General features: G+C 44.3%; 1 protein-coding gene across 3 annotated transcripts in view; it reads left to right on the top strand.

Annotated features, from left to right (window-relative positions):
• The window catches only part of HSPA12B (heat shock protein family A (Hsp70) member 12B), a 239,122-nt gene that overhangs the window by 117,313 nt on the left and 95,017 nt on the right, over positions 1 to 26,792 (top strand). For all 3 annotated transcript variants that reach the window (XM_029594206.1, XM_029594225.1, XM_029594216.1), the window contains 3 exons: positions 13,575 to 13,761; positions 14,144 to 14,248; positions 16,034 to 16,150. In XM_029594206.1, the coding sequence (XP_029450066.1) occupies positions 13,575 to 13,761; positions 14,144 to 14,248; positions 16,034 to 16,150 (409 nt within the window). The remainder of the gene's footprint in view (positions 1 to 13,574; positions 13,762 to 14,143; positions 14,249 to 16,033; positions 16,151 to 26,792) is intronic.

Raw genomic sequence — 26,792 nt, 5'->3', positions numbered from 1 at the left:
TACAAATGTAACATAGTAATGACGGCAGAAAAAGACCAAAATGGTCCATCTAGTCTGCCCAGCAAGCTTTCCAAGGTAGTTACTGCCTCTCCGTGCAGGTTACCCCCACGTTTCTGATAAGGGTAGTAACTGCTGCTCTGTGCCTTTTAAGCTTTTTTATTTATTCCCATCCTCTAGACTTGTGTCTGGATCTGCCTCAACCATATTTCAATTTTGTCTTTTATCTTTTTTTTAGCTTTTATTTAAATTGTATTAATCACCTAAAAAAAAAAACCTAGGTGATGTGCAGCATAAAACATACATAAAATAATAATTATTCATTACATACATATAATAGCAAATATACTTAAATATGGATAGACAATGGCCAAATCAGGAGATGCTTGCGACAATGCCTTAACTTAATAAAAAGCCTGCTTAAACGCCGTGTTTTTAACAAGGATCTGAAAGTTTTTAAACTGTCTGCTGAGCGCAGTTCCTCTGGAAAGGGGTTCCACAAAATAGGTGCCGCAACAGAAAAAACACAGTCCCTGCTTGTACACGGAGAAGGCCTCTTTGTGAAGAGTGAAGTTGTCGAGTGAGGCAATATAGATGTAATAAAGCATTGCCCCATGAAGAAATAGAGCCTGAAATCAATTTATAAGTAATGACTGCGATTTGTAATTATTGTTTCTGCCTATTCCACTGATTTCAGTTCTCTCTCAGGAGTGATGCATCAGTTCCTTGATGCATCACTCCTTCCAGTTTCATGTCATGACCAAGGCTAGAAGAATCCTGGGTGCCAGGTCATCCAGGGGCCCAAAATTTGGCAACTGAACCCCTGTGTCTGGAAGAAAAGTTTTAGGTGGTGGGCAGGAGAAGAGCTGGGCCCTGGCAGTCATACAATTGACAAACTGTTGCTACTAACATCAGAGAAGTTAGACCAGGCAGGGTAGGGTAGGACAGGAGCAGGAACCAGCTGTTGGTACATCTGTAAGCGCCCCAGTTCCTCCTGCTACGCACCGCTTCGTTCCCCCCCCCCCCCTGTGAGTTGACTCCGCCCCCCGTGACGACATCGAAGGGTATCGAGGGGGGTACAAAAAGTGGTGCAGGGAACCGGAGGTTTCGCACGCCGAAGGAGCACAACAAAGGGCCCTGCCCTTTTGTGAGCCCCTTTGTGAGCCCCTAAGTTTACAGAAGTGAACAACGGAACCATGAATTTTAACTGTAACTACAGTTCAAACAAACAAAATTCCAGTTATAATTAACCGAAGAAACCACACAGACAGGATACAACAACCAGCTACCTGAAAAAAGATGAACAATAAAAGACTCAACTCAAATTTAATCAAGATTGACAGAAAAAAACTGAACCTTATGAATAATTACTTCTTTCTTTCCTTTTTATTGATAAATATTCAAGCACTTTCAGAAAAAAAAAGTCATCATTAATGATATGTTAAAAGATTATACTCCCAATTTTATAGCCATAACCGAGACATCGCTAAAAAAATCTGATACAGTGATTTTAATTTTTGTTTTTTTTATTTATGCATTTTACAAAACAAAAGAAATTCCATTACAGATATTTTAAACTCTAAATTAGTAATAAATTCTTACAAATCAATTACTTATTTATCTGTATTAAGAAAACAATAAGAGGCGATCCTCAAGAAGTAAAGAAGAATCTAAAGCGGTTAAAGGTAATCTATTTGGATATCCAATTAAACAATTGAAAATAAGATTGGCACCTAAATTATTTTCTATTTACTTTGCCTCTGTTTCCAAGACTAAGGACTCCTGGGCTGTTGAATCCAAAAACATTCTTAATTGTGAGACTTCAAAGAAAATACATTTCTGATTCTGGTGCAGTATCTCGCATCTACATGGGAATTTCAGAATCATTCCCCCCCCCCCCCCCCCCCCCCCCCCCCCCCCCCCACACACACACACACACACACACTTTTTCTGTTTCAGTTTTTAAAGCTAGGAATTTCCTCCTCCTCGGTTGTGTTAATCTGGAAAGATCAGGGTATATCCTAATTGGGGCCCCATGGAATTTTTCCAATCTTTTCCTCATGTAGAGGTGAAATACTGCATCTCTGTCAGACGCAAAAACAAATGTTATATGCAGTGTTGCCCTAGTTGTAATTATAGTTTCTGCAGTAGCTTCTAAAACTGCGGTCAAGTTTAATTGTGGCTCCTCTGGTTTATCATCTAAAATAACAAACAAATAAGTAAATAAATAAAAATATAATCTCGCTTGGTCTTAACAATGCTCATTAAGAATGGTTGTCTAATGCATTTATTATATAACTATGGTTTACTTCAAATGTCATATAACAAGAGCAGGAGTGGTCATGAGAGGGGAATAGGCAAGTTAGCTGAGGGCCTTTTGAGGTTTTACTGTTAATAGCAGTATTTTCCATGTAGGATTGCTAACCTGTGAATGGCTTTGTGCAGGCGATGACATTGGATCCTTTCAGATGTGCTTTGTTTGCTCACCACAAGGACCTTTCCCTCTGGAGTGGAATAGATCATCCCTCAGAGCTGGGCATGAGGGAAGCCACAACCTACTAATCATGGAAATAAACCCTGCAAACACTGGGGAGAGAGAGAGAAAGGCTTTCTGAGAAAAGAAGATGCTGTAATTTTATTGTGTTTTATTTGCGGTTGCTATAATTTTATGAAATCTTGGCAGGAAAAAGAGCAGGGGGAGAGCAGTGTGTGCGTTACTAGGAGCATGATGGATCAGGGAGAAAGGAGTGCGGGTGTTATTGGAGAATGAGAGAGCAGGGGGAGAGAAGTATGTGAGCAGGGGAGAGGAGTGTATGTGTGTTACTGGGAAAATGAGAGAGGGGGAGAAAGAGCTGGGCATGTTTTTTTTCCTTTTCATATTTGTTGGTGTGTGTGTTTGTATGTTTTGGCGGTGAGGGGAACATTTTGTGGCATTTATTTTTCAGTTTATATTCTAGTGCACACTAAAAAAACAACAGAATGAATAAAACATTCAGAACAAAACCATGCAAATTAACAAAATGAATAAAAAATGAAACAAGCCTCTGCCTTGCAAACTCCTAACACACATGATTCACTCCCTTTGTTACCTCTGTAATACACACTCCTCTTTCCCTGCTCTCTCATTTTCTCAGAAACCACACACTCCTTTCCTCTGCTCTTTCATTCTCTCAGTAATAAACACACTCCTCTCCCCTGCTCTCTCATTTTTTCAGTAACACACACCCTCCTCTCCCCTGCTCTCTCATTCACCCAGTAACACTCACACTTCTCTCCCGTACTCCCTCATTCTCTCAGTAACACACATACTCCTCTCCCCCTTCTCTCTCATTCTTCCAATAATTAGGGATATGCAGAAGGGACGGATTCGTCCCATTCGGTATTCGTATTTGTTGGGACCCAAATCCGTTGCATCCGTTCTCGGGGGACTCGATCCATTCATTAGTTACATATGTATTCGTTTCCCCAAAAAAACCCCATCCCAACCCTTTAAATTTAATTAACTACAACCCCCCACCTCCTGACCCCCCAAAGACTTGCCAAAAGTCCCTGGTGGTCCACTGGGGGTCCTGGAGCGAACTCCTACACTCGGGGCGTCGGCTGCCGGTATTCAAAATGGTGCCAATAGACTTTGCCCTTACTATGTCACAGGGGCTACCGGTGCCATTGGTCGGCCCCTGTCACATGGTAGGAGTACAAGATGATGCCGGCCGTCCATTGCTCCTACCATGTGACAGGGACCGACCAATGGCACCGGTAGCCCCTGTGACATAGTAAGGGCAAAGGCTATCGGTGCCATTTTGAATACCGGCAGCCGACAGCCCGAGTGCAGGAGATTGCTCCAGGACCCCCAATGGACCAACAAGTCTTGGCAAGTCTTGGGGGGGGTGTCAGGAAGGTGGGGGTTTATTCATTAGTGATACGTTGTATTCATGGGGGTTCGCCATACGTTTCGTGACCCCCACGAATACAACAAATATGGCATATATGTTGCGGATTGCCAATACGTTGCAAACAAATGCACATCCCTACCAATAATACTCGCACTCCTTTCTCCTTGATCTATCATTCTCCCAGTTCAACACACACACTGCTCTCCCCCTGCTCTCTCATTCTCCCAGTAACACACACACTGCTCTCCCCCTGCTCTCTCATTCTCCCAGTAACACACACACTGCTCTCCCCCTGCTCTCTCATTCTTCCAGTAACACACACACTCCTTTCTCCTTGATCTATCATTCTCCCAGTATAACACATACTCCTCCCCCTTCTCTCTCATTCTCCCAGTAACACACACACTGCTCTCCCCCTGCTCTGTTTCCTGCCAAAATTCCATAAACAGAGCCCATAAAATTATAGCAACCACAAATAAAACACAACAAAATTACAGCATCTTTTTTTCCCAGAAAGCCTCTCTCTCCCCAGAGTGTTTGCAGGGTTTATTTCCATGATTAGTAGGTGGCAGCTTCCCTCATGCCCAGCTCTGAGGGATGATATATTCCACTCCAGAGGGAAAGGTACTTGTGGTGAGCAAACAAAGCACATCTGAAAGGATCCAATGCCATCGTCTGCACAAAGCCATTCACAGGTTAGCAATCCTACATGAAAAATACTGCTATTAACAATAAAACCCCACTGAAGGTTCTCAGGGCCTGATTCACCAAAGCTTTTTTCCCATTCTGTGTCTATGGGAAAACAGTTTAGTGAGTCAGGCCCTCAGCTATTTTCCCTCTGTTGCCTCTTCCCCCTCCCTCCAATTATTTATTTATTTATTTATTTATTTAACATTTTTCTATACCGACCTTCAAGGTTAAATACCATATCAGGTCGGTTTACATCGAACAGGGGTAGATCAGTGTAACATAACATAACATATAACAATTATCTGGTTAAGGTTCTTATAACTTCTGGAGAGATCAAAGTTTTGGGTATATCACATAAAAAATAAGCTCTAGCTATATAACAAATGCACTATACAGCTATTCTGAATCGGCAAGTTTAAAAGCAAGCAAGATTATAGCTGTGCAGAGTGATGTGAATGTTACCGTACCTGCTGCCTCCCCGTGGGGATGCAGTATGAATGAGGCACCGCTGAACCTGCTTTGTCCCCTCTGTTGCCCTACATAATCTTCTCTGGCTAGATTTTCTGGCCCTTTATCTCTTTTTTTTCTACTTCTCTCGGTTCCTTTCTTGTTTTCTCTCTTTCTGGTTTCATCCTTCCTTTTTTTTTTGTTTCATTTCTGTCTTTCCCTTATTTCTCTCTTTCCTTCAGCAGCGGAAACTTTCTCTCCCTTTTCCTGCTTCTCTTCCTCCTTTGTCTCCTCTTCCTGTTCTTCCTTCTGTCTTTTTTTTATTTGTAATTTAAATTTTATTAAGCACCACAGGAGGCTACAGAACAAATAACTACAAACATTATCCAACTATAACAAAGTCAATTGATAACAACCGTACCATTTCTTTTCCTCTTTCTCCTGTGCTTTCTTCCTATCTTCTGTGGACCCCGTCCTGGTCGGCTCTTGAGCACAGGGGAAACGGGAAGAGGGTCGCGGGTCACCGAAGGCCCCATGACTACCCAGGGTTTCCATACAGGGGAAGAAAGCAAAGCTTTTTCAAGGCCCTTAGGGTTTTTTCTGCACACCAGTCAGTCTCACCACAAAACACTTCTCCACTCCAATCTGTTGTTCAACAAAGTCTTTACTGAGAACTAGTGGCAGGCAAATCAAAACAGAGTCCAACGGCGCACTAGAGGGTAGTGCCCCAATAGTATATAAGCAGACTTCAGGCTCTTTCATGTTTTCAAAGTCTCTCCCAAACAGGTCAGCTCTTGGGGAAGGGACCTTTTGGATCTGTAGATCCTCTCAGTTCCTTTCTGTCTTCTCCTAAGTGAGCTTTGTGGATTTTTCCAGGCAGGCCGTTCTCCCTTAGGACTCCCTGGTACAGTCATCCATGATGCTGCAGAGTTTCCTTCTCTCTTGGGTCTCCTCAGAATCCAATACTCTCTTCTTCCAGCCGCTCTCTGGAATCCCAGACCTCCTTACTTTGGGAATCATTCCTCTGGCCCCAGGTACTCCCTTACTGGAACCCTAAAATGTCTTCATAGAAGCCTAAGGCCCATGAAATGTTCCCCACAAGGACAGCCCTGAGCTAAGGCTGATCCTCACCTGAATCACATGTGCTGACCCTCCCCTAACAAAGAATAAAGAGACCAAAACGCATAACAAGAAGCATGCAGACAAAAACTGAATTGGAACTGCAACAAGCCACAGTCTCTGTATGCAGTGTAATAAAGGAAAAAAGAAACATCACCCATCCTTATAAAACAAATCAAGAAATATAAAATCATCAGCAGTAAAACTGTACTAACAAAAAGAACATATTATTTCGAAACAGCTGATGAGTGGAATATCCAATAATTAAAAACTCATATAAAAAATTTCTAGATACCAATAAAATATTTCAAAATAGCAGACACAAAGACCCAGTAATGAAAAATAAGGATACAAACATTTTTTGCTCTGCATACCTGGAAACGTTTGATATCCAGGTGTCCTGAGATTGTTCTGAATTAGCAGGAGGAGGGGTGGTTTGCTTGGAACTTTCTCCTCTCTCTGTCACATACCAGCGCTCTCTCTCACACTGGCTCTCAATTACACACCTATACACACATGCTCTCACTCACTCACATATACACATGCTTTTTCTCTCACTTATAAGGCTCTTAATTACACATTTACACACATGCTGTCTATCTTTTCACGCTTACACACACAGGCTTTCAATCACACACATACATGCTGTCTTTTTCTCTCACACACAGACTCTCAATCACATGCTTATAAACATGTCCTCTATTTCTCTCATTTACACACAGGCTCTCAATCACATACTCACATGCTCCATCACCTAAACCAGCTCTCAGTCACACACAGACACACATGCTCTCTCTCTTACTGATACACACAGGCTCTTAATCATACATACACATGATTTCTCTCACACACAAAGGATCTCAATCATACACACATACTCTTTCACACAAACAGGTTTTCAATCACAAACTTACACATACAGGTTCCCAATCATAAACTTACATTCATGCTCTCTCTCTCACAGGCAGGCTCTCAATCACAGACATACTTTCTTTCACATATACAGGCTCTCAATCACACACATACATGCTATCTCACTCACATACACCCATAGAATCTCAAACACTCATGCTTGCTTGCTCATTCACTCTCTCTCCCTCCCCTCCCCCCCCCCCCCCCCCCCCCAGAACTAGCGGCAGCAGAAGCCTCCTCCCAACCCTAACCTCCTTCATTTTCAGCCCTCGCGGAGGAGGAGTCCCATTGGCGGCGGGGATTGACGATCTTCCTCATTTTCCTCTGAGCCGCGCTGCACATTTTTCAGACCGCGCCTTTCTTCTGTTCTTCGGGCCGATTTTGACCACACTAGCATGGTCTCTTCTTCCCGCGCACGCACCCGATGCTCACCACTTCCTCTTCCGGGCCGCAGGGGGGGGGCGGCGGGAAGAAGAGACCATGCGGGTGCCGCTGACTCCAGCTGTCCTGCCGCGTTCCGCCCGGGCTGACAGCATTTTAAGCCCGGGCGGAGGAGGACCGGGGAGCAGCTGGGTCAGCGGGGGATCGGGAAGTGTGGCGACACACCGGTTGTGAACCACTGCTCTAGGGTGTATATGTTTAGTTCTGTAAGTCTATCCCCATATGCTTTAGAACAAAGACCACTGACTTCAACTGGTTTATAGTCTCCTGATGGTGCGGTATCCAGAATTGTACACAGTATTAGGGATGTGAATCGTGTCCTCGATCGTCTTAACGATCGATTTCGGCTGGGAGGGGGAGGGAATCGTATTGTTGCCGTTTGGGGGGGTAAAATATCGTGAAAAATCGTGAAAAATCGTGAAAAATCGTGAAAAATCGAAAAATCGAAAAATCGCAAAACCGGCACATTAAAACCCCCTAAAACCCACCCCCGACCCTTTAAATTAAATCCCCCACCCTCCCGAACCCCCCCCCAAATGACTTAAATAACCTGCGGGTCCAGCGGCGGTCCGGAACGGCAGCGGTCCGGAACGGGCTCCTGCTCCTGAATCTTGTTGTCTTCAGCCGGCGCCATTTTCCAAAATGGCGCCGAAAAATGGCGGCGGCCATAGACGAACACGATTGGACGGCAGGAGGTCCTTCCGGACCCCCGCTGGACTTTTGGCAAGTCTCGTGGGGGTCAGGAGGCCCCCCACAAGCTGGCCAAAAGTTCCTGGAGGTCCAGCGGGGGTCAGGGAGCGATTTCCCGCCGCGAATCGTTTTCGTACGGAAAATGGCGCCGGCAGGAGATCGACTGCAGGAGGTTGTTCAGCGAGGCGCCGGAACCCTCGTTCCCTGGCCACTCTACTCCATACCATCTCATCAAATTCCATCTTACCACATATAGAGCTCCCTTTCCCTGCTCTTACCCCTCCCCATGTTTGGTCTGCATTCCTCTTATTCTCTGCCTTCCCTCTACCCAAAATCTAGTCCTCTATCCCTCTATAACCTAGCAGCACCAAACCTCTCCCTCTATCCTGGATACTCTCTCCTGCTTCATGACCCCATATCAAGTCTTCTCTCCTCCTTGTCCCTCCACCCCATGTAGATCTCATTCTCCCTGCCCCATCCCCCCTATATTTAGTCTCTCTCTTACTTTTCCTCTTATTCTTGGCACTCTCAATCCTACTTTTCCTGTCTGATGGATCCCTATCTCTTCTTTACTGCCCTACTGCAGTGTTGGAAACAGGATGCTGGGCTTGATGGACCCTTGGTCTGACCCAGCATGGCAATTTCTTATGTTCTTATGTTCTTAAGGATATACTGAAAACCCAAACAGTTTGTGGCCCTCAAGGACTGGAGATGGTTTACCCCGTGTTAGGGGTACATGGCAAAAGGCAAAGAGCTGGAAGGGAAGATCGAAAGTGTTGGGAATTTAGCCTCCAGGGGAAAAGAATGAAGAGAAGTCCTGCGAGTTTGGCACTTCTCCGGGTAGTGACAATTTGTCCTCAAGAAGATGAAGCAGCCAGGAACGCTGGTCCTAAATCAGGGATAGTCCCTGAAAATTAGGGACATTACTTTAGGAAGATGAAATTCTCATACAGAATTTTCCAGGCATTATGACCTGGTGCCAGAAATGTTACACAATTTGGGAGAAAAGGAGTCAGCACCAACCAGGTACAGCAGAGGAGAAAGAGAGGCATTCATAGCCATCTGGTTCTCAACCTAAAAAGAAAAGAGGAGTGTGTTCTATGAAAAGGAGTAGTGCAATCATTGGATTTCAAATGCCAAGTAATTTTCTAGAATGAATAGGAAATCTGCCACTTGATATTTGGAAATCTTGCAATAGAGAAACAAGGTAATTCTGACACAGTGTGGCTTATGACTCTGTAAATAAAAGAAGCAAATGCATCTCCAAATGTATGTATTTTGTCAAATTATCATCATTGAACACGTTTTTATTATTGTAACAATACCCAGAGTGAAAAGTGATTTGTCAGAGTCCAAGTTGGCAAAACTCCAAGGGCCTAGAAATGTTATCTTCCCCCTTCAGCAAAGGAATGGACCTGCACCCACAGCCCTCCCCCCCCCCCCCCTTTTATATTGAGGACATGGGAGCAGACTACATTTAACTTGAGAGATTGTTGTAGAAGTGACACTCCACAATATGGGCATCTTCAGTCTTTAGGATTATTAGGGAAAGTAGCAAAGTGTAGTAAACTATAAACTATATGCTGACGATATCCATTTTTTTGTCCCTGTAAAGTCATCTTGGAAATCTGTCTATCGGCAATTAAGTGCTGGTTACTCCACAATAAATTATTAGTCAATGTTAATAAAACAGAATTACTTGTATTACTCAGGCAGTCCCTTACAGATAGTCCTTCAGCTTTTATGTTTGGTGGTCATTCTTTGCCTATAAAATCAGCTGTTCACTGTTTAGGCATTATCCTGGATCCATCTCTGACAATGTACGAACATATTAGAGCTGAAGTGAAGTCCACTCTTTATAAGTTATGGATGTTATGTAGACTTAAGCCGTTATTAGAATCTGACTTTTCATACTACATTGCAAACTCTGATATTTCCAATGTTAGACTATTGCTATTCTCACTTTATTGGTCTAAACAGAAATTCAATTCAGGCATTTCAAATTATCCAGAACTCTGTGGCTCGCGCTCTGACTGGCATAAACTCACATGATCTCATTACATTTGCTCTCCAATCTCTACATTTGCTCCCAGTTTACTGGTGTGTGAAGTATAAGATGATCTATTTAAATTACAACTTATTAATTAATCCTGGCGATCAGTTCAGTACTATGAATTTATCAACCCTCACAGACACTGCATTCAGCAAATTGCAGCTTGCTAGAAACACCTTCTGTGCACCCAGCTCACTTAATGGAAACTAGAGATCAGGCTTTATCAGTTGCTGGGCCCCTTTTATGGAACTTATTTCCAGAATACATCAGTCTCATGATGGATAAATCTGGCTTCAAGAAAGCCTTGAAAGAGGCATTTAATATGCAAGGGGTAAGATATCAAAGTATTATATTAGAAGATGTGTAATTTATTCTGAGAGTTTTTCTACATATATGGTTATACAGCTGTAACCCCATCTTTGGGTGGCCGCTAACCACCAATGGGACCATAAAAGAATTTAGTGTCTCTTTGGGGCTGGAACCACTCCTGGCTAGTTCTTTAATGTCTGTTTCCCCTAGTTTCTGGATTTGTTGCAGGTAAGGGGAAAGAAAATTCCTTTCAAGCCCGGAGTACTAGGGGTGACTCTGTTTCTTCCTTTATTCTGGGAGAGGGGTATTTTCCCACTGGAGCCACTGATTGTGTGTCCAAAAATAAAATCTTTACTGAAGGGTAATCAGGTGAAAATATGGCACAATAAACTCAGCCCTCAGCACCACAGGTTTACATTTTGCTTACAGTCTCTTTCCCTCTATCTCTGCATGGATCTCTAAAACCAGTGTCAAGGAGGTGTCTGCCCTCTAGGGCTTGGCTAAGTGATGGAGTTCCCGGGTGGACAGAGTATTAGGGATGTGAATCGGGCTTCGGACGATTGAAAATATCAGACGATATTTTCAAAATCGTCAGAAATCGAGGGCTCCCCCAAAACGATAGGAAAACCCCACGATATTGATCATGGGGGTTCTCTTATCGTTTGGGGGAGGGCGGGAAAAACAGCACACAAAAATAACACCCCCCAAAAAACTTTTTACAGGTACCTGGTGGTCCAGTGGGGGTCCCTGGAGCGATCTCCCACTCCCGGGCCTTCGGCTGCCACTAATCAAAATGGCGCCGATGCCCTTACCATGTGACAAGGTATCTGTGCCATTGGCCGGTCCGGGTGCAGGAGGTCGCTCCCGGACCCCCGCTGGACTTTTGGCAAGTCCTGTGGGGGTCAGGAGGGTCCCCCAAGACTTGCCAAAAGCCCCTGGTGGTCCAGCGGGGGTCCGGGAGCAATCTCCTGCACTCGGGCCGTCGGCTGCCAGTAATCAAAATAGCGCCGATAGCATTTGCCCTTACTATGTCACAGGGGCTACCGGTGCCATTGGTCAGCCCCTGTCACATGGTAGGAGCACAAGATGGTGCGGGCCATCCAGTGCTCCTACCATGTGACAGGGTCCGGCCAATGGCACGGATACCCTGTCACATGGTAAGGGCAAAGGGCCATCGGCGCCATTTTGATTAGTGGCAGCCGACGGCTCCAAGAGCGGGAGATCGCTCCAGGGACCCCCACTGGACCACCAGGTACCTGTAAAAAGTTTTTTGGGGGTCAGGAGGGTGGGGGAAGCTAAAGTATTAGTTTTAAAGGGTCGGGTGGGTTCTTTGTTTATCGGCTCGGGCGCAGCCGATAAACAAAACCGCGATCGGGCCCAATGAAAAAAAAAACACATGTGAATCGGAACCGGAATCCGAACCGATTCCAGTTCCGATTCACATCTCTACAGAGTATCATTTGATTGGGGTAGAAAACCCTTTCCAAACTGGCAAAAATGGGAAACAATCTCTGCACAGAGATTCCACAATTGTCTTTCTCCCTGGGACAAAGACTCCAAGTGGGCATTCTCGGTAGATGTCAGGATGAATTTACTCACAGTTAGGCGATGTTCCTATCTTTCTCTTACTCTGTTTCCTCAAATCCTGGGATGGTAGGGATCCTCTAAGGAATAGACTGCTCCTACTATTCCTCCTCAGATGGGAAGGGGCAACAAACTCTTCCTCCTGGTTCTTCTAATTCGAAAATCCTTTCCCCAAATTAGAGTCCAAAACACCAGAATATCCTTGACATGAGGCCACCACTATTCCTCTGTTCCCCTGAACAGGTTACAGAGGGGCAGGTCTTCTTTACCCTGGGCCCTCCAGGGAAAGTGTTCCCCATGCCCTGCCTCCAGGCAATACCCAAGAGTCCTTCAAGGCTTCCTACTACAAAAACTAACAAAATCCCAAAAAACAACCCAGCAGAAGCTCACCCAGCCAGTTAGTGGCCTGGAAGAACCACCTCCGAACTTTGCTTAGGATTCCTCAGGTAGAGTTTGCCTGGTTCCTCCAAGTAGGCCTGAAAACTCAATGCAAATAACGCTCCTTACTGCCACCTAACCCTTCAAAAACCTAAAACCACTACCTATAGTCTCTCAGTAGAGAGCAACTTATAAATCTTCACTAGGAGGATGGCCATCCCAAGACTCTCAAAGGGAAGGACTGTACCGAATGGCACCTCTCCACAATTTCAGAACTCTCTAACCTTAACTAATGGAAGAAACAAGAGCCTCTTTTAGGAATGAACCCAGAGGGGTTATTCCACGGCTCATTTATTTTGTTTAGCTTTATTATGTGTCTTTGTTTATTTTTATGGGTGTTTTTATTGTAATCCATTTTGAACATTGTAGACATTTTGCTTACAGTCTCTTTCCCTCTATCTCTGCATGGATCTCTAAAACCAGGGTCAAGGAGGTGTCTGCCCTCTAGGGCTTGGCTAAGTGATGGAGTTCCCGGGTGGACAGAGTATTAGGGATGTGAATCGGGCTTCGGACGATTGAAAATATCAGACGATATTTTCAAAATCGTCAGAAATCGAGGGCTCCCCCAAAACGATAGGAAAACCCCACGATATTGATCATGGGGGTTCTCTTATCGTTTGGGGGAGGGCTGGAAAAACAGCACACAAAAATAACACCCAGTTCTGAAGATATATATGCCCATATGCACAAAATGGGGTAAAAAGTCATTTTTTAATAAGGCTCATGTAATAGGAACACCCATTCTTGCTTTTGACTGTTTTCATTGCTAGCACTGGAGATATCACATTACTGGTGCCAGTTACATGCCCTGCTTTCTAGGTACTCGGGTGTGCCATGTTAATCGCCCATGTCTGAAAAATACCAGCATCAAACTTATTACAAATGGGAAAGCTATTCCACTGTTTCTAATCTACTACTACTACTACTAATCACAGTATCAGTTCTAAAGCATATCTAAAATAATAAGAGGTACATCTTTGATGGTTGATATTTTTTTTCAGGAAATGGGAAGGAGGTGATCCAGGAATAGCCAATCAGAAGACTCCAACAAGCTTGTTATTAACTCCAGAGGGAAGGTTTCACAGCTTTGGATACACAGCAAGGGACTGCTACCATGATCTGGATCCAGAAGAAGCAAGGGAGTGGCTTTACTTTGAGAAGTTCAAAATGAAGATTCACAGTACTAGTGTAAGCGTACTCTTATCATTCTCACACATGCAGCATCTAAGGGTGTAAGGTTATACAGGCTGTGTTCATAGAAATTGAACAGCATGCCGCAATGCTTTCTAAGAAATTAACAATATTATTTCTGATAATCATAAACATGGGTGGAAGTAATGTTTCTACAGTTTACCTAATTATACAGTTTTGCTGCACCATTTCTATTTTACAGTGGATATCTCATCTTAAGAAAGCATTATGAGTGGTCTCTGCCCTACCAAGACATGTTTTGTCTCTGCTAAAAAACAGTAAAGTGAGGGGTGGGCACACCTAATTTCCTTAATAGCGTGGCATATTGTATTATTCTGTATGTCCAACAGAATGTGCCTCCCTTCACTTGTTGTTGTAGGACCTCACCATGAAGACACAACTGGAAGCCATAAATGGGAGGAAAGTGCAAGCCCTGGAGGTATTCGCACATGCTCTCCGGTTCTTCAAACAGCACGCTGTCCAGGTACTGAGCCAAACAACTTCCAATTGAAACTTAAACCCTCTTCCTGGAGGCACAGCCAGGCCGTCTGGTTTTCAGCATTGCCACAATGAATATGCATCTGTTAGATTTGCATATCATGGATTGTGAATGTATGCAAATCTATGTCATGCACATTTATTTATGATATCATGAAAACCAGAACGGTTAGGTGTACCTCCAGGAGAGGATTAGATAGATACCTCAAGTTAATGTACTCTTCCAGTTTCCTGTTCCTCTGGGATTCTCTTTGCCTCCAATCCCATCAACATAGTAACTTTTGAATACTAGAACATTTACATTTGTGTTATATTCTGTGGTTTCTTAATGGATTCATATATACATATATATTAGAGATGTGTATTGTGCCAGTAATCATTTCTGGTTTCGTTTTCGTAGAACTGCAGGAAATTTCGTCTTAAAAAATGGCGCGGGCCATCCATTGCTCCTACCATGTGACAGGGGCTGGCCAATGGCACTGATAGCCCCTGTTACATGGTAAGGGCAAAGGGCCATCGGCGCCATTTTGATTAGTGGCAGCCGACGGCCCGAGAGGGGGACATCGCTCCCAGGACCCCCGCTGTACCACCAGGGACTTTAGACAAGTTTTGGGGGGAGGGTGGGGGATTGTAAATAATTAGATCTGAAGGGTTGGGGTGGGGTTGGGGGGTCTGTGTGCCCTTTCTCCCCCCCCCAAACGATAAGAAAACCACACGAAATTTTGTGGGTTTTCCTATCGTTTCAGGGCCTCCTGAACCGCGACGAAATAGGAAATATCGTCTATATTTCCTATTTTGTCTAAAACAAATGCACATCCCTAATATATATGTCTGTGTGTGTGTGTGTGTGTGTGTGTGTGTGTTTTATGCTCAGTGGTCTTAGGACTATTCCCACAGACTGCCGCTCTCACCTCCATGCCCAGACCAGCCGAGACAACCTCAAAGGGAGGTGAAAATACCGTCAATGACTCCAGCCCTGTGCTGTCCCACCATTCCTCAATACGGCAAAATGCCACCAGGGACTCAGGTGGCTGGCTGCCGCCACTGACTCCCTACGTGGCGTGTGCTCCTTAGGCATGTCTTGTCTCGGTATTTTAAAGGGACCATGGCGGGAAATCCCCTGCAGCCCCTAATGATGATGTCAGACCTCAGGCCACATAAAAGGGCAGTGTTTCTGACACAACTTGCCTCAGCAACAGGTCCTCTACATTCCGGTAGTATGAGTTGTTCCTGCTTCTGTCTTCAGTTCCAGCGTCTGTCTTTCTTTAATCCAGCGTCCTTGTCTTCATCTCTTCAATTCTTCTATGTCTTCCTCATTGCCCTCCTGATCCACTCCTCGCCTGCCTGTGCTGTCTATCCATCCCTCTTTCCTTTGCACCGATACCCAGTATTGTCCCTGGCCTGATCCCAGACTCACTTGACCTCCACCTGCCACTGACCACAGCCTGCCTCAGAATATGCCTTGCCTCTGTTTTGACAACCCAGACAAATAAGCAGTCACCCAGTTACATTAAAGGCTGAAAGTTGCCCTCTCCCTCTGTAGGTAAAATTATCAGTGTGGGTACTTTTTCCCTTGCCACATAGAGATGGGGGTCAGGGTGAGAGCAGAGCCAGCTGACAGCAGGCAGAGATTGCATGTGCCACTTACAGGGAAATAGATACAGTCTATTGTTGTTTTCTCTCTGAGTAGAGGTTAAGTAAGGCATAGGTAGAAGTTAAGCATGGATCATGTGGGAGCAGCATCACCTATATATATTGTACTTCTTCAAAGGAACTCAGAGATCAATGCCCAGCCCTTCCTGAGAAAGATGCAATACGATGGGTAATCACTGTGCCTGCCATCTGGAAACAGCCTGCAAAGCAGTTTATGAGGGAAGCAGCATATCTGGTGAGAACATTATTATATCTGCATGGAAAATCTTTTGCAATGTGATCATTGTACTACACATATCCTAATAAATTGTGCATTTTCCCACAAAAAAATACTGAAAATTCAATGCTTAACTTTAGTTTTACTTAATTAATAATTATCATTTATATGCATGTGGCATCTTTCATCCAGATATCATGTCATACTTTACAATTTTAGAAACCAAAAGATACAGAGATACTACAGTGAATAACAACTCAACACACCAAAAATTGAATGAAATGCACAAAAATTTCAAAAGCAGAGTAGCATTATACAGGTGTCTGCAAGCCAGTCATGGGGTCTCGCAAACTACCACCACCAGACTTCTCCATCATTCACCCCAACTATTCTTGTATGGTTTTTTTTTAAAAAAATGTTCTGCATATAAAAATTATGGTAAAAGTACCAAAGAGGACTATGAACAGCAAAACACATAAAAATGTTGTTAATAAAAAATGTGCAAATTTCTCATAAAAGCAATCACAAACTTAAAAATCCCAATGTTAAACCCACAGTCCCAAACAATGACCCGACATTAGCTAATGTCTCATCTGTAGATTGCTTCAGGGGACGAGGGTAAGGTTCAAAATTAAAAAATGAGCGTTTCCTTTTCTGACTGTGAGACCATGATGTGGTCTGGACCTTAAATACATTCAGATAAGGGTGGACAGTTTCTATTTTGAACCTTACTCTCGTCCCCTGAAGCAGTCTATGGACAAAACATTAGCTAATGTGACTGTGCCTCTGAATATTCCCTGCTAGTTAGCTGGTTAAGTTTAGCCAGCTAACTAGATGATCCGCACCGCAGCTGAAAATGAACTCCTATGGTTTTAAAACTTTTCCTAGAGAATAGCCTGATAAAATGCTTGTTAGGTTAACCATTCTACCTGCACTTTTTTTGCGTCTGTGCAAGAATTAGAAACAGAACTATAGAGAAGTTAGAGAAATGCATCGTATTTTGGTCAGCAAATCAGTAATTCAGAGATGGTAAACTATCCAACTGTGATATGTTCATGCTTAAGGTAAAAAATGAATGGTTGTTTACTTACTGGTATTTTTCTCTTTAGAGTTTATCAGGTAATAGAAAGAAAGAGTTTCTAGCGTGAACTGAGAACATGGCTCTTTAGATTATGCATACAATTTAACGTAAAATATCAATATGCTGATAACTGCTACATCAGTACCAGAAATATTGTTAATAGAGTGAGCAATAAGTAATGAATGATGTGAAGTGTATTGTTAGTAGAACTGGAACTTGTATTTACTGTTAGGTCGACCAAGATAATATCGTCCTGATTTTAGAAGGGCCACGCATGTAAATAACGCGGGTTACACGTGTGACCGGGCCTTGAGTGCGCAGTGCACATTTTTGGAAGGGCCCTGTTACGCGCGCTTGTTATAAAATAGCCACATCCATGTGCACACGCCGGGAACCATGCGGACATGTATGCACACATGTTTGGGTTTTTTTTTTTTTTTAAATCAGCCCCTTTATGAATATGAACTAGATTATATAGTAGCTAGTGTGATCTCCTAGAATATTTATGATTATGAATTAGAATACGTATACGCTATGGTGTTGAATTAGAAGGTGAATTTTGACACACAGTATGTGATCGTTGACCATGAATATGAATGCGGATATTGTAAACCGTTGTGATCTTCTTTTGGAATGACGGCATATAAAACACCTAAATAAATAAATAAAATATATTAGTATAGAAAAGTTGGTTATAAGAAAAAAATTCCATTGAGCAGTAAACTCTGAGTTACTGTCACTAAATGGGACAGGAGCTCTGGGCTAGCCTCCCACTAGCAGAGTAAAACTGAACCGTATTAGCTCATCATAACCAGGTGCAGAGGATAAAAGGTTAGCTACAGCTCTGAAACATCTGAGCTAACTGTTGTACAATTTTTCACTATCAGCATCAGCATCCCTCCAAGTTTCAGAATGGCCACTCAACTTTAGGCTGTTGATTTTGATTATGTTCTTAATGACTTGGTATAGTACAGCAGAAATGCTGTCTCCTGCCTTATTGCGCCCCATGACGATTTATTTCCCACAGAAACCTCTGGATACCATCAAGAGACCTTTACCCTAGCACAAGCTGGCATGCCTCAGCATTCCATGTTACGTCAGACCTTACAGACACCTGAGCTTTTAAGTACCAGGTCTGCTTTCTGTTGGGCTCTGAACTGCTGCTGTGGTGCACCACGTCTTGGCTTCTTTCTGGGATTAATGTAAAAACAGCCCCAGTCCAGCCAGCACAAACAATATATACTTTCAAGAAAATATTTTCCCAACAGTATCTTTTCACTCTGTGTCAGCAAGGGAGGGAAGGCTTGAGCTGGGAGGTGTATCTTGAATGTTTTGGTATAGATATCATCACGTCTGTTGTCAGAAACAGTGAATTGATTTGGCAAAGGTTTTAAGAAAAGCCCAGGAGGCTGAAGCCTGTTTAAGCAGCAGCACAGTTAGACACGGTTAGCCTGCTATTATTAATCCACATGTTGGGAACTGTAGACCACAGCTAAGACACAAATCCATTTCCAGCTAGATGAAATGGAATAATGCTATATGCACTTGGCACATCCATTCCTATATTTTTTTTTTTACTAAACTGTGTGTGTTATGTGTATGTGTGTGTATGTATATATATATATATCATACAAGTTTCTAATATATATATGATTTGTTGCTGTAAAGATATTTTGTTTTGAATAATCCAGGGTTTGCTGGTCATCGTGTATTGTGCCATATGATCATGCTCTTGTGTGTAAGAAAAGTGATCTCTAGTGCTTGTAGATGTTAAGTCAGGAAGTGGTCATTTTAAGAAAGTTGAAATGAACAAAGGTGTAGACTAGAGAGCACAGGTTGGTGATAGCCAGTTTTTATTAACGCTGTTCTCCAGCAGGTGTGTCTGAGGGGATTTTTATTTGTAAATCTCAGATCTAGAAAACACCAGCTGAATCTGGAGGCCTTTCGGAGAACGCTGGTATGCAGATGCCTCTCTGTGTTTTAGATATCTCGGCCGTGCTTTCAGCCATTTATCTGAGTTCTACTGTTATAAGATCTAGCTCCTCCCTGTCCTGCATTACTGGAAAAAGTACAAGTGTCTGTTGTTGTGTGAAAATAAAGCAGAAGTTATTGGAATTACTAATCAGTGTGAGGTGCTGCTTTCTTGGAAAAAGTGCTGCCATAATGAGTGTTATGTCCCAAGGTTCAAAAAGAAATAATGGGGTAAATTTTCAAAGCTACACGCAGGTGTCCATGTGCACATGCTACCTGGTGTGCACACATGGGCGCCCTATTTTATAACATGTGGGGCGGATTTTAAAAGGGTTACGCTTAACCCTTTTAAAACCTTCCTGCGCACGCCGAGCCTATTTTGCATAGGCTCTGCGAAGCGCACAAGCCCTGGGACACGCATATATGTCCTGGGGCTTGAAAAAATGGGTGGGGTGTGGGCGGGCCGTGGACGGGGCGGGGATCGCGTGCCGGCACTCGGCCGGAGTGCGCAACCTACGCCTGGCCGGAGGCAGGCGTAAATAATCCAACAAAGGTAGGGGGGATTTAGATAGGGCTGGGGGGCGGGCTAGATAGGGGAAGGGAGGGGAAGGTGGCAGGAGGTGGAAGGAAAGTTCCCTCCGAGGCCGCTCGGAGGGAACGGGGAAAGCCATCCCCTAGGGCTCGGCGCGCGCAAGGTGCACAAGTGTGCACCCCCTTGCGCGCGCCAACCCAGGATTTTATAACATGCATGCGCGGCTGCGCACGCATGTTATAAAATCGGGCGTAGATTACAAAATCTGGCCCTGTGTGCGCAGGTGACCGCATGTTATAAAATCAGGAGTCAGCGCGCGCAAGGGGGTGCACAATGCACCCTGCATGTGCTGACGCCCATAGCCTTCATCCATTCCCTCCCCTTTCGTTATCCTTAGCACCCTTTCCCCTAACCTTCCCAGCCCCTAGCCCTATTCTAACCCCCCACCCGACCTCTATCTTACCTTTTGCACTTGCCTCTGGGCAAGTTGCGTGCGCCGGCAGTCTGCTGGCACGCGATCCTCTGACACAGTGGCAAATGACCGCTGTGCCAGAGGCCTCTAGCTCCGCCCCCGGACCGCCCCTTTTTTGAAGCCCAGGGACTTAGATGCGTTCCAGGGCTTTACGCGCATCGCTGGGCCTTTATAAAATAAGCCTGGCCCGCGTAGGGCTTTGAAAATCCAGCCCAAAATGTGTAATTTGTGTACTCGAGAATGAACCCTGCATTATCGTCTGCAAACTACACCTGACCAGTTAGTTATAGTTACAGATTTTTATCAACAAATACAGGGGTCAATTCAGTCCTGAAGGTCTGGACTTCCTTTTGGCTAATAGTGACTGAACAGTTGATTTTGTCAAATATCCTTAAAGGAGATATTTGGCCACTGTTCAGCCACATATGAAATTTTTCACAGTATATTTCAGAGGGCTTGACAAATATATTGTTCACCATGCACTGGAGCTGGATCCTCCCTGTGCTCTGTATAATCTGTCACTTCGTAGCTGTGAAATTGTAGAGATGAGTTATGAAGTATAGGAACCAGGGATGTGAATCGTGTGCCCGATCATTTTAACGATCGGGTTCGGCTGGGGGGGGAAATCAGATTGTTACGAGACGTGAATTCACATCACTAATTTTTTTTAGTGAGGCCCGCGCCGATAAAAAAAAAAAAAAAAAAAAACCCCCACCCCGACCCTTTAAAATTACCCCCTTAGCCTCCCCCACTCTCCTGACCCCTTCCCCCTCAAAAACTTTTTACACATATCTGGTGGCCCAGGGGGGCCGCGGGGAGCGATCTCCCATTCCCACGCTATCAGCTGCGCTAAAAAAAATGGCGCCGATGGCCCTTTGCCCTTACCATATGACAGGGCAAAGGTAGCGCCGGCGCCATTTTGAATATTGGCAATACAGCCCGCATGCAGGAGATCGCTCCCGGACCCCACTGGACTTTTGGCAAGTCTTGTGGGGGTCAGGAGGCCCCCCCCAAGCTGGCCAAAAGTCCCTGGGGGTCCAGCGGGGGTCCGGGAGCGATCTCTGGCCCGCGGGCCGTATTGCCAATATTCAAAATGGCGCTGGCACTACCTTTGCCCTGTCACATGGTAAGGGCAAAGGGCCATCGGCGCCATTTTTTTTAGCGCAGCTGATAGTGTGGGAACGGGAGATCACTCCCCGCGGCCCCCCTGGACCACCAGGTATGTGTAAAAAGTTTTGGGGAGAGGGGGTCAGGAGAGTGGGGGAGGCTAAGGGGTTAATTTTAAAGGGTCGGGTGGGTTTTTTTTTTATCGGGCCATCGGCGCCATTTATATTAGTGGCAGCCAAAATGGCGCCGATGGCCCGAGAGCAGGAGATCGCGCCGGGACCCCCCACTGGACCACCAGGTAATTTAAAACATTTTGGGGGGGTTCAGGAGGGTGGGGGATTTGTTTTAAAGGGTCGGGGTGGGTTTAGGGGTTGTTTTGGTGTGCCGGTTTTCCCCCCCTCCCCTGATTTATGATTTTTCACGATAAATCAGGGGAATTTCTATTGTATCGCGACTCTAATGATTTTTGACGATTTAAAAAATATCTGACAATTTTTTTAAATTGTCAAAAAATGATTCACATCCCTAATAGGAACGATGGGCAGAATTATAGAGATGTTGAATATAGGGAAAAAAGGGGGATTGTAGCAGGGGACTGAGGGGAGCTCTAATCTATTTTTAAGCTTCGCGTTCTGTAATTTTTTTAATTAAATTATTTGAGTATACTCTAGCTCAAAACTGAACTGCTGCATCGCTGACTCTTCCCAAAACTAATCATCACACTTTGACAACCCCCCCCCCCACACACACACACACACATACCCCCTACCTACTCCCACATACAAATACACACTTAAGTATAGTTGTATACAAAAGTTTAGGTACCTTTAGTCAAATTGTATGTTTCAATTGTGGGGAGACCCCCAAATTGAGACTTTTATTGGTTTCTAGGAGCACAGGATGTTCTGGGTTGGGGAGACCCTTAAATTATCATGTTTGACTTGTTTGGGAGATGTTTTGTATGTTTGCTCTTGGAGTACTAGCAAAGGACCACTGCATGGCATTTTTAGAGCAGTGAGCATTCTAGTTTAATGTGGTAATGTGGTTTGGGTTAAGGACTGTGCGTTCCCTTTAGTGGGTGGGGCTCTCTGATTGGCTGATAAATGTTTAGTGGGAGGTATAAAAGTGGGACACCTTTGGTGGGTTTAGCTATTTCCGTTCCTGTCTTTCGCAGGGTGGGATTAGTAAGAGGGACCTCCAGGGATGTAGCTACCTGCAGTAGCCAGCCTGTGGACTGGTGTGCCTGGGGACCCTTCCAGTGGAACCTGGGTTCTGCAGGGTCTCTTCCCCTTTAAGGGGAGAGGCTTGAGGCCAAGGAATGGATCAGTTTCTTCCTCCTCCCATGGAACTGACCAGAACCAGGTTACAGTGGCAGCTGTTCCTCCCACTGGGTAATAAGGCCAGGAGAGGAGGTGTCTGGGATGATTCTGAAATGAAAAATGCCCCAAGAGATCTATTGCATGGGGATGCCATAGCCTGCATGTTATGGGACTGGAGAGCTGTGGAATTCAAGTGGGAAGTCAGAGATCAAGAAGTCATGAGTAGTGCTGACAAATGAAATTGCACTATCCTCCTTTGGAAGCAAATCTTGATTAGAAGATGTCTGGGGGAGTTCAAAGGAGTGAATCCCATTCTTTTATAAGAGTATTGGAACTGAGGTAACCTTGAAGAGGAATCTGAGAATTTAGCTGAACCCTTGGTGGATGGGATGGTCTGACAAAGTACCTATGGGAGTGATAATGAAAAAGTATAAATTGGGGAATGTAACCATTATGTTTCGAAGAGTTAAGATGCTGGGAGATCTGAAAGAGTTTCACATGAAAGCTGATACTTACTCAACAGGGAAATTTTTTCCATCATACTCCAATAAGGGATTAGACAATTTCTAAGTGAATAGAATCTGATACAGTTAAGTTAAACACTTGTAACCTGATCTAGTCATCTCAACAATTAACAAGAAAAAATACTGTGGACCAGTGAGGCAAACAATGATAATATAAAGTGACAAATCCCTTTAACATGTATCTTCTATTTATCACATGGTTTTTCTTTTCTTTTAACGGGCATGCTGTTTTGCTGCCCAAACAATAGTTTTGGGACATGAGTGCCTAGATAACACAGTCTGCAAAGGCCTCAAGTTTCTGGGAAAGATGTTTATGAAACCAATCAGTGCAGATGTTGCTGAAGTCCATGGACATAGGCCTGGATTTTCTAAAATCTCAGGCCTTAGTGAATCGATGGTGATAGGCCTGCGTTCTGAGTCCGAGGGACCGCAGATTTGAACATGGGTTGGAGGGATAAAGAGGGAGGCAGAATATAGATACTAGTCAAGCTTTGCTAAGTTCAGTAGTTAGAGCCCTAACCTTGTAAACCAGGGGTCATGAGTTCAATTCTCATCAGAGCCTTGACTTGTCCATGGGGATGTCATCCTTCTTTGCTCAAAGAGACAAATGTTACTTTCCTAACGTTCTCTTTACCAAGTAGAATCTTCCTCAAATTCTTCAACCTACTGTCACAGTTGCTAAGCTATTTGGCAGCAGAGGAGGACCGGAAGGCTCATCTGCATACCATTCCCAGCAGCACCCGGGAGAGGACTCCAGAGGTCACAGTGAGCGATCCAGGCTTTGAACTCCACAGCCCCAGCTTCCAGAGGCCCCGCACCCCTTGCAGCAGAAGAGGACCAGAAGCGTGTACCACATCTTCCTTGCTATACCTTATTTGTTTTCATTTAGTTTTATATGTTTTGATTTTACATAATTGTGTTTGGTAGGAGTAATTTGGTACAGATTTTATACATAAGGAATTTAATTCAAAACAAGAATCAATAAGGTGGGAACTAGGAACATATGGGTAGTTTAAATGTAGAGTTTGAGGGTCATTGTCATACAAATATAAAATAAATCTATAGACTAAAAGTACTTTAGGTTAGCTTTATATCCCTTTCATTTTAACTTGATAACAAATCAACAAAATCATGATGCAGGAAGTAGTCCAGTAGCGCGAGAGAGGCTTTCCAGTCTTTTGCACCGAGTGCCACATTTATGATTATCTCCCAGCTAGTGAGAGGTTGTATGTGTGCACTAAGTGCAAAGACCTCCAAGCCCTCGGAGAATGAATCTGATCTCTGGAGTCTAGAGTGGCAGACCTAGAGCAGCTAAGGGAGACAGAGAGATATATAGAGGAGACTATCAGGGGCATAGTAGAGAAGTCCCACTTCCAATCTGGTAGCCCCACTACTGCCTTGAAGGAGAAAGATCACCTGGAATGACAGCATCAGCCTGATGAGGCAGGAAGCAATCCTGTAGTAGGACCTGTCCTTAAGTTGATGTATATCCTCTGTGCCCGAGGATAGGTCTCCAGGGGCACATGCCCAGGAGGGAATGATTAGGACGGCCATTATAGTTGGTGATTCAATTATTAGGAAGGTTGATAGTTGGGTGGCTGGTGGACATGAGGATTGCTTGGTAACTTGTCTACCTGGTGCGAAGGTGGTGGACCTCACGTTTTACATAGATACATAGTATTTTAGATAGTGCTGGGGAGGAGCCGGCTGTCTTGGTACATGTGGGTACCAATGATATAGGAAAGTGCAGGAGGGGAGGTTCTGGAAGCCAAATTTAGGGTTTTAGGTAGAAAGCTGAAAACCAGAACCTCCAGGGTAGCATTCTAAAAAATGTTCCCTGTTCCATGTGCAGGACCCCAGAGGCAGGCAGAACTCCAGAGTCTCAATGCGAGGCAGAGACGATGGTGCAGGGAAGAGGGTTTTAGATTTGTTAGGAACTGGGCTTCATTTTGGTGAAGGGGAGGGGCCTATTCCAAAAAAGTGGGCTATTTAATTTAGCTGCTAGGTTGAGAGAATGTTGCCCAAAACTCTTCTTGGAGTGAGTGTCCTCACTCCGACGGCCAGCAAATCTTCACTAGAGACCACTGTTCTTTCCGTACGTCTCATGTTGAATGTGCAAGTGGCCCCCAACCCCCTACGCTCATACCTAATCCCCACCTCGAGTTACTAGGTGGCCCTCCCATAGGGATACAAATTCTCTCTCTCTCTCTCTCTCTCTCTCTCTCTCTCTCTCTCTCTCTCACTGCGATATTGGAAAATGAGGCCCTATGTGATGGCCCATCTTCCTACAGATTGTCTCTGAAAAACTGTTTGTGGTAACCATTAAGAAATTATTTGGTAAAAATAATACTTCTGGCTGGTATAAATTTTGTCAGTCATCCATCACAGATAATATTTTGCATGCACAAAGCAGATATTGGTCCAGCATATTATATATTGCTTTGACTACAAAAGATTTATCTGCTATGATCAGTTACATAGACAAACTGTTGATGTACGCCTTAGGTAGATGCAATTGAAGACTTTTCGTACAGCAATTTTGACAGAATGTGTTTGTGTTATAGGGGAATAATAGAATCTGATATCTGCATCAAATGTAAATCTGAAAAGGGAACTTTTCTGCATACTTTTATTCCCTATGATAGTATTCAAGTATATTGGAAAGATGTTATCTCAACCATCAGGTCAAATTGTATGCTACCAACCCCCAAATGTTATTATTTGGCCCATCAGATATAGATGCGGGCACACTGAAGGGTAATACAACTATGGTAGCATTATTACCATAAATAGCAATGAAATGTATTCTAATACAGTGGATTAAAAAAGAAGGTCCTACAAAGAACATGTGGTTGCGATTGATTGGAGAAATTTGTCAAGTTGAGAAATGCCATTTAGGATATGCATCACTGAACATTTTTAAACATTTTCACAAATGAAAGCGAACGAGGCAGGGCATTTGAAATGTTTCGGCCGCTGCACAACGTTAAGGATAAGTGTCTTATTTGTTACTTTGTGGCATTAAATTGAACTTTAAAACATTTCTAAAAAAAAAGTTTAATATTTTCAAAAAAATCTAAAAATTGATGACAAACCTTATGATTATATAAATTGAATGGTTTATATTATACAAGCCGTTAAGCCCGTTAAAACGGGCTACATCCCTCTGTCTCTCACCTCCCCCTCATTCTCTCTCCCCTCCCTCTTCACCGCCCCCTACCTCCCTCCCTCCCTCACCCACTCCTCCCCACCCTCCCTCTCCTCTCACTCAGTCCCTCCCTCCCACTCAGTCTCACTCACTCCCTCCCCCTCTCTCCCTCCCTCTCACTCACTCAGTCCCACTCACTCACTCAGTCCCACTCACTCTCACTCAGTCCCACTCCCTCCGTCCTCTCCCTCAGTCCCACTCCCTCCCTCCCTCCCTCTCCCTCCCTCTCTCTCCCTCAGTCCCACTCCCTCCTCAGTCCCACTCACTCCCTCTCACTCAGTCCCTCCCCCTCACTCAATCCCTCCCTCCCACTCAGTCCCTCCCTCTCACTCAGTCACTCCCTCCCCCCTCCCTCCCTCTCACTCACTCAGTCCCACTCACTCTCCCTCAGTCCCACTCCCTCCCTCTCTCCCTCAGTCCCACTCCCTCTCACTCAGTCCCCCCTC

The sequence above is a fragment of the Rhinatrema bivittatum genome, chromosome 1 (assembly GCF_901001135.1).
Source record: "Rhinatrema bivittatum chromosome 1, aRhiBiv1.1, whole genome shotgun sequence".
Classification (NCBI taxonomy): domain Eukaryota; kingdom Metazoa; phylum Chordata; class Amphibia; order Gymnophiona; family Rhinatrematidae; genus Rhinatrema; species Rhinatrema bivittatum.
This window is presented reverse-complemented; position numbering and strand designations above follow the sequence as displayed.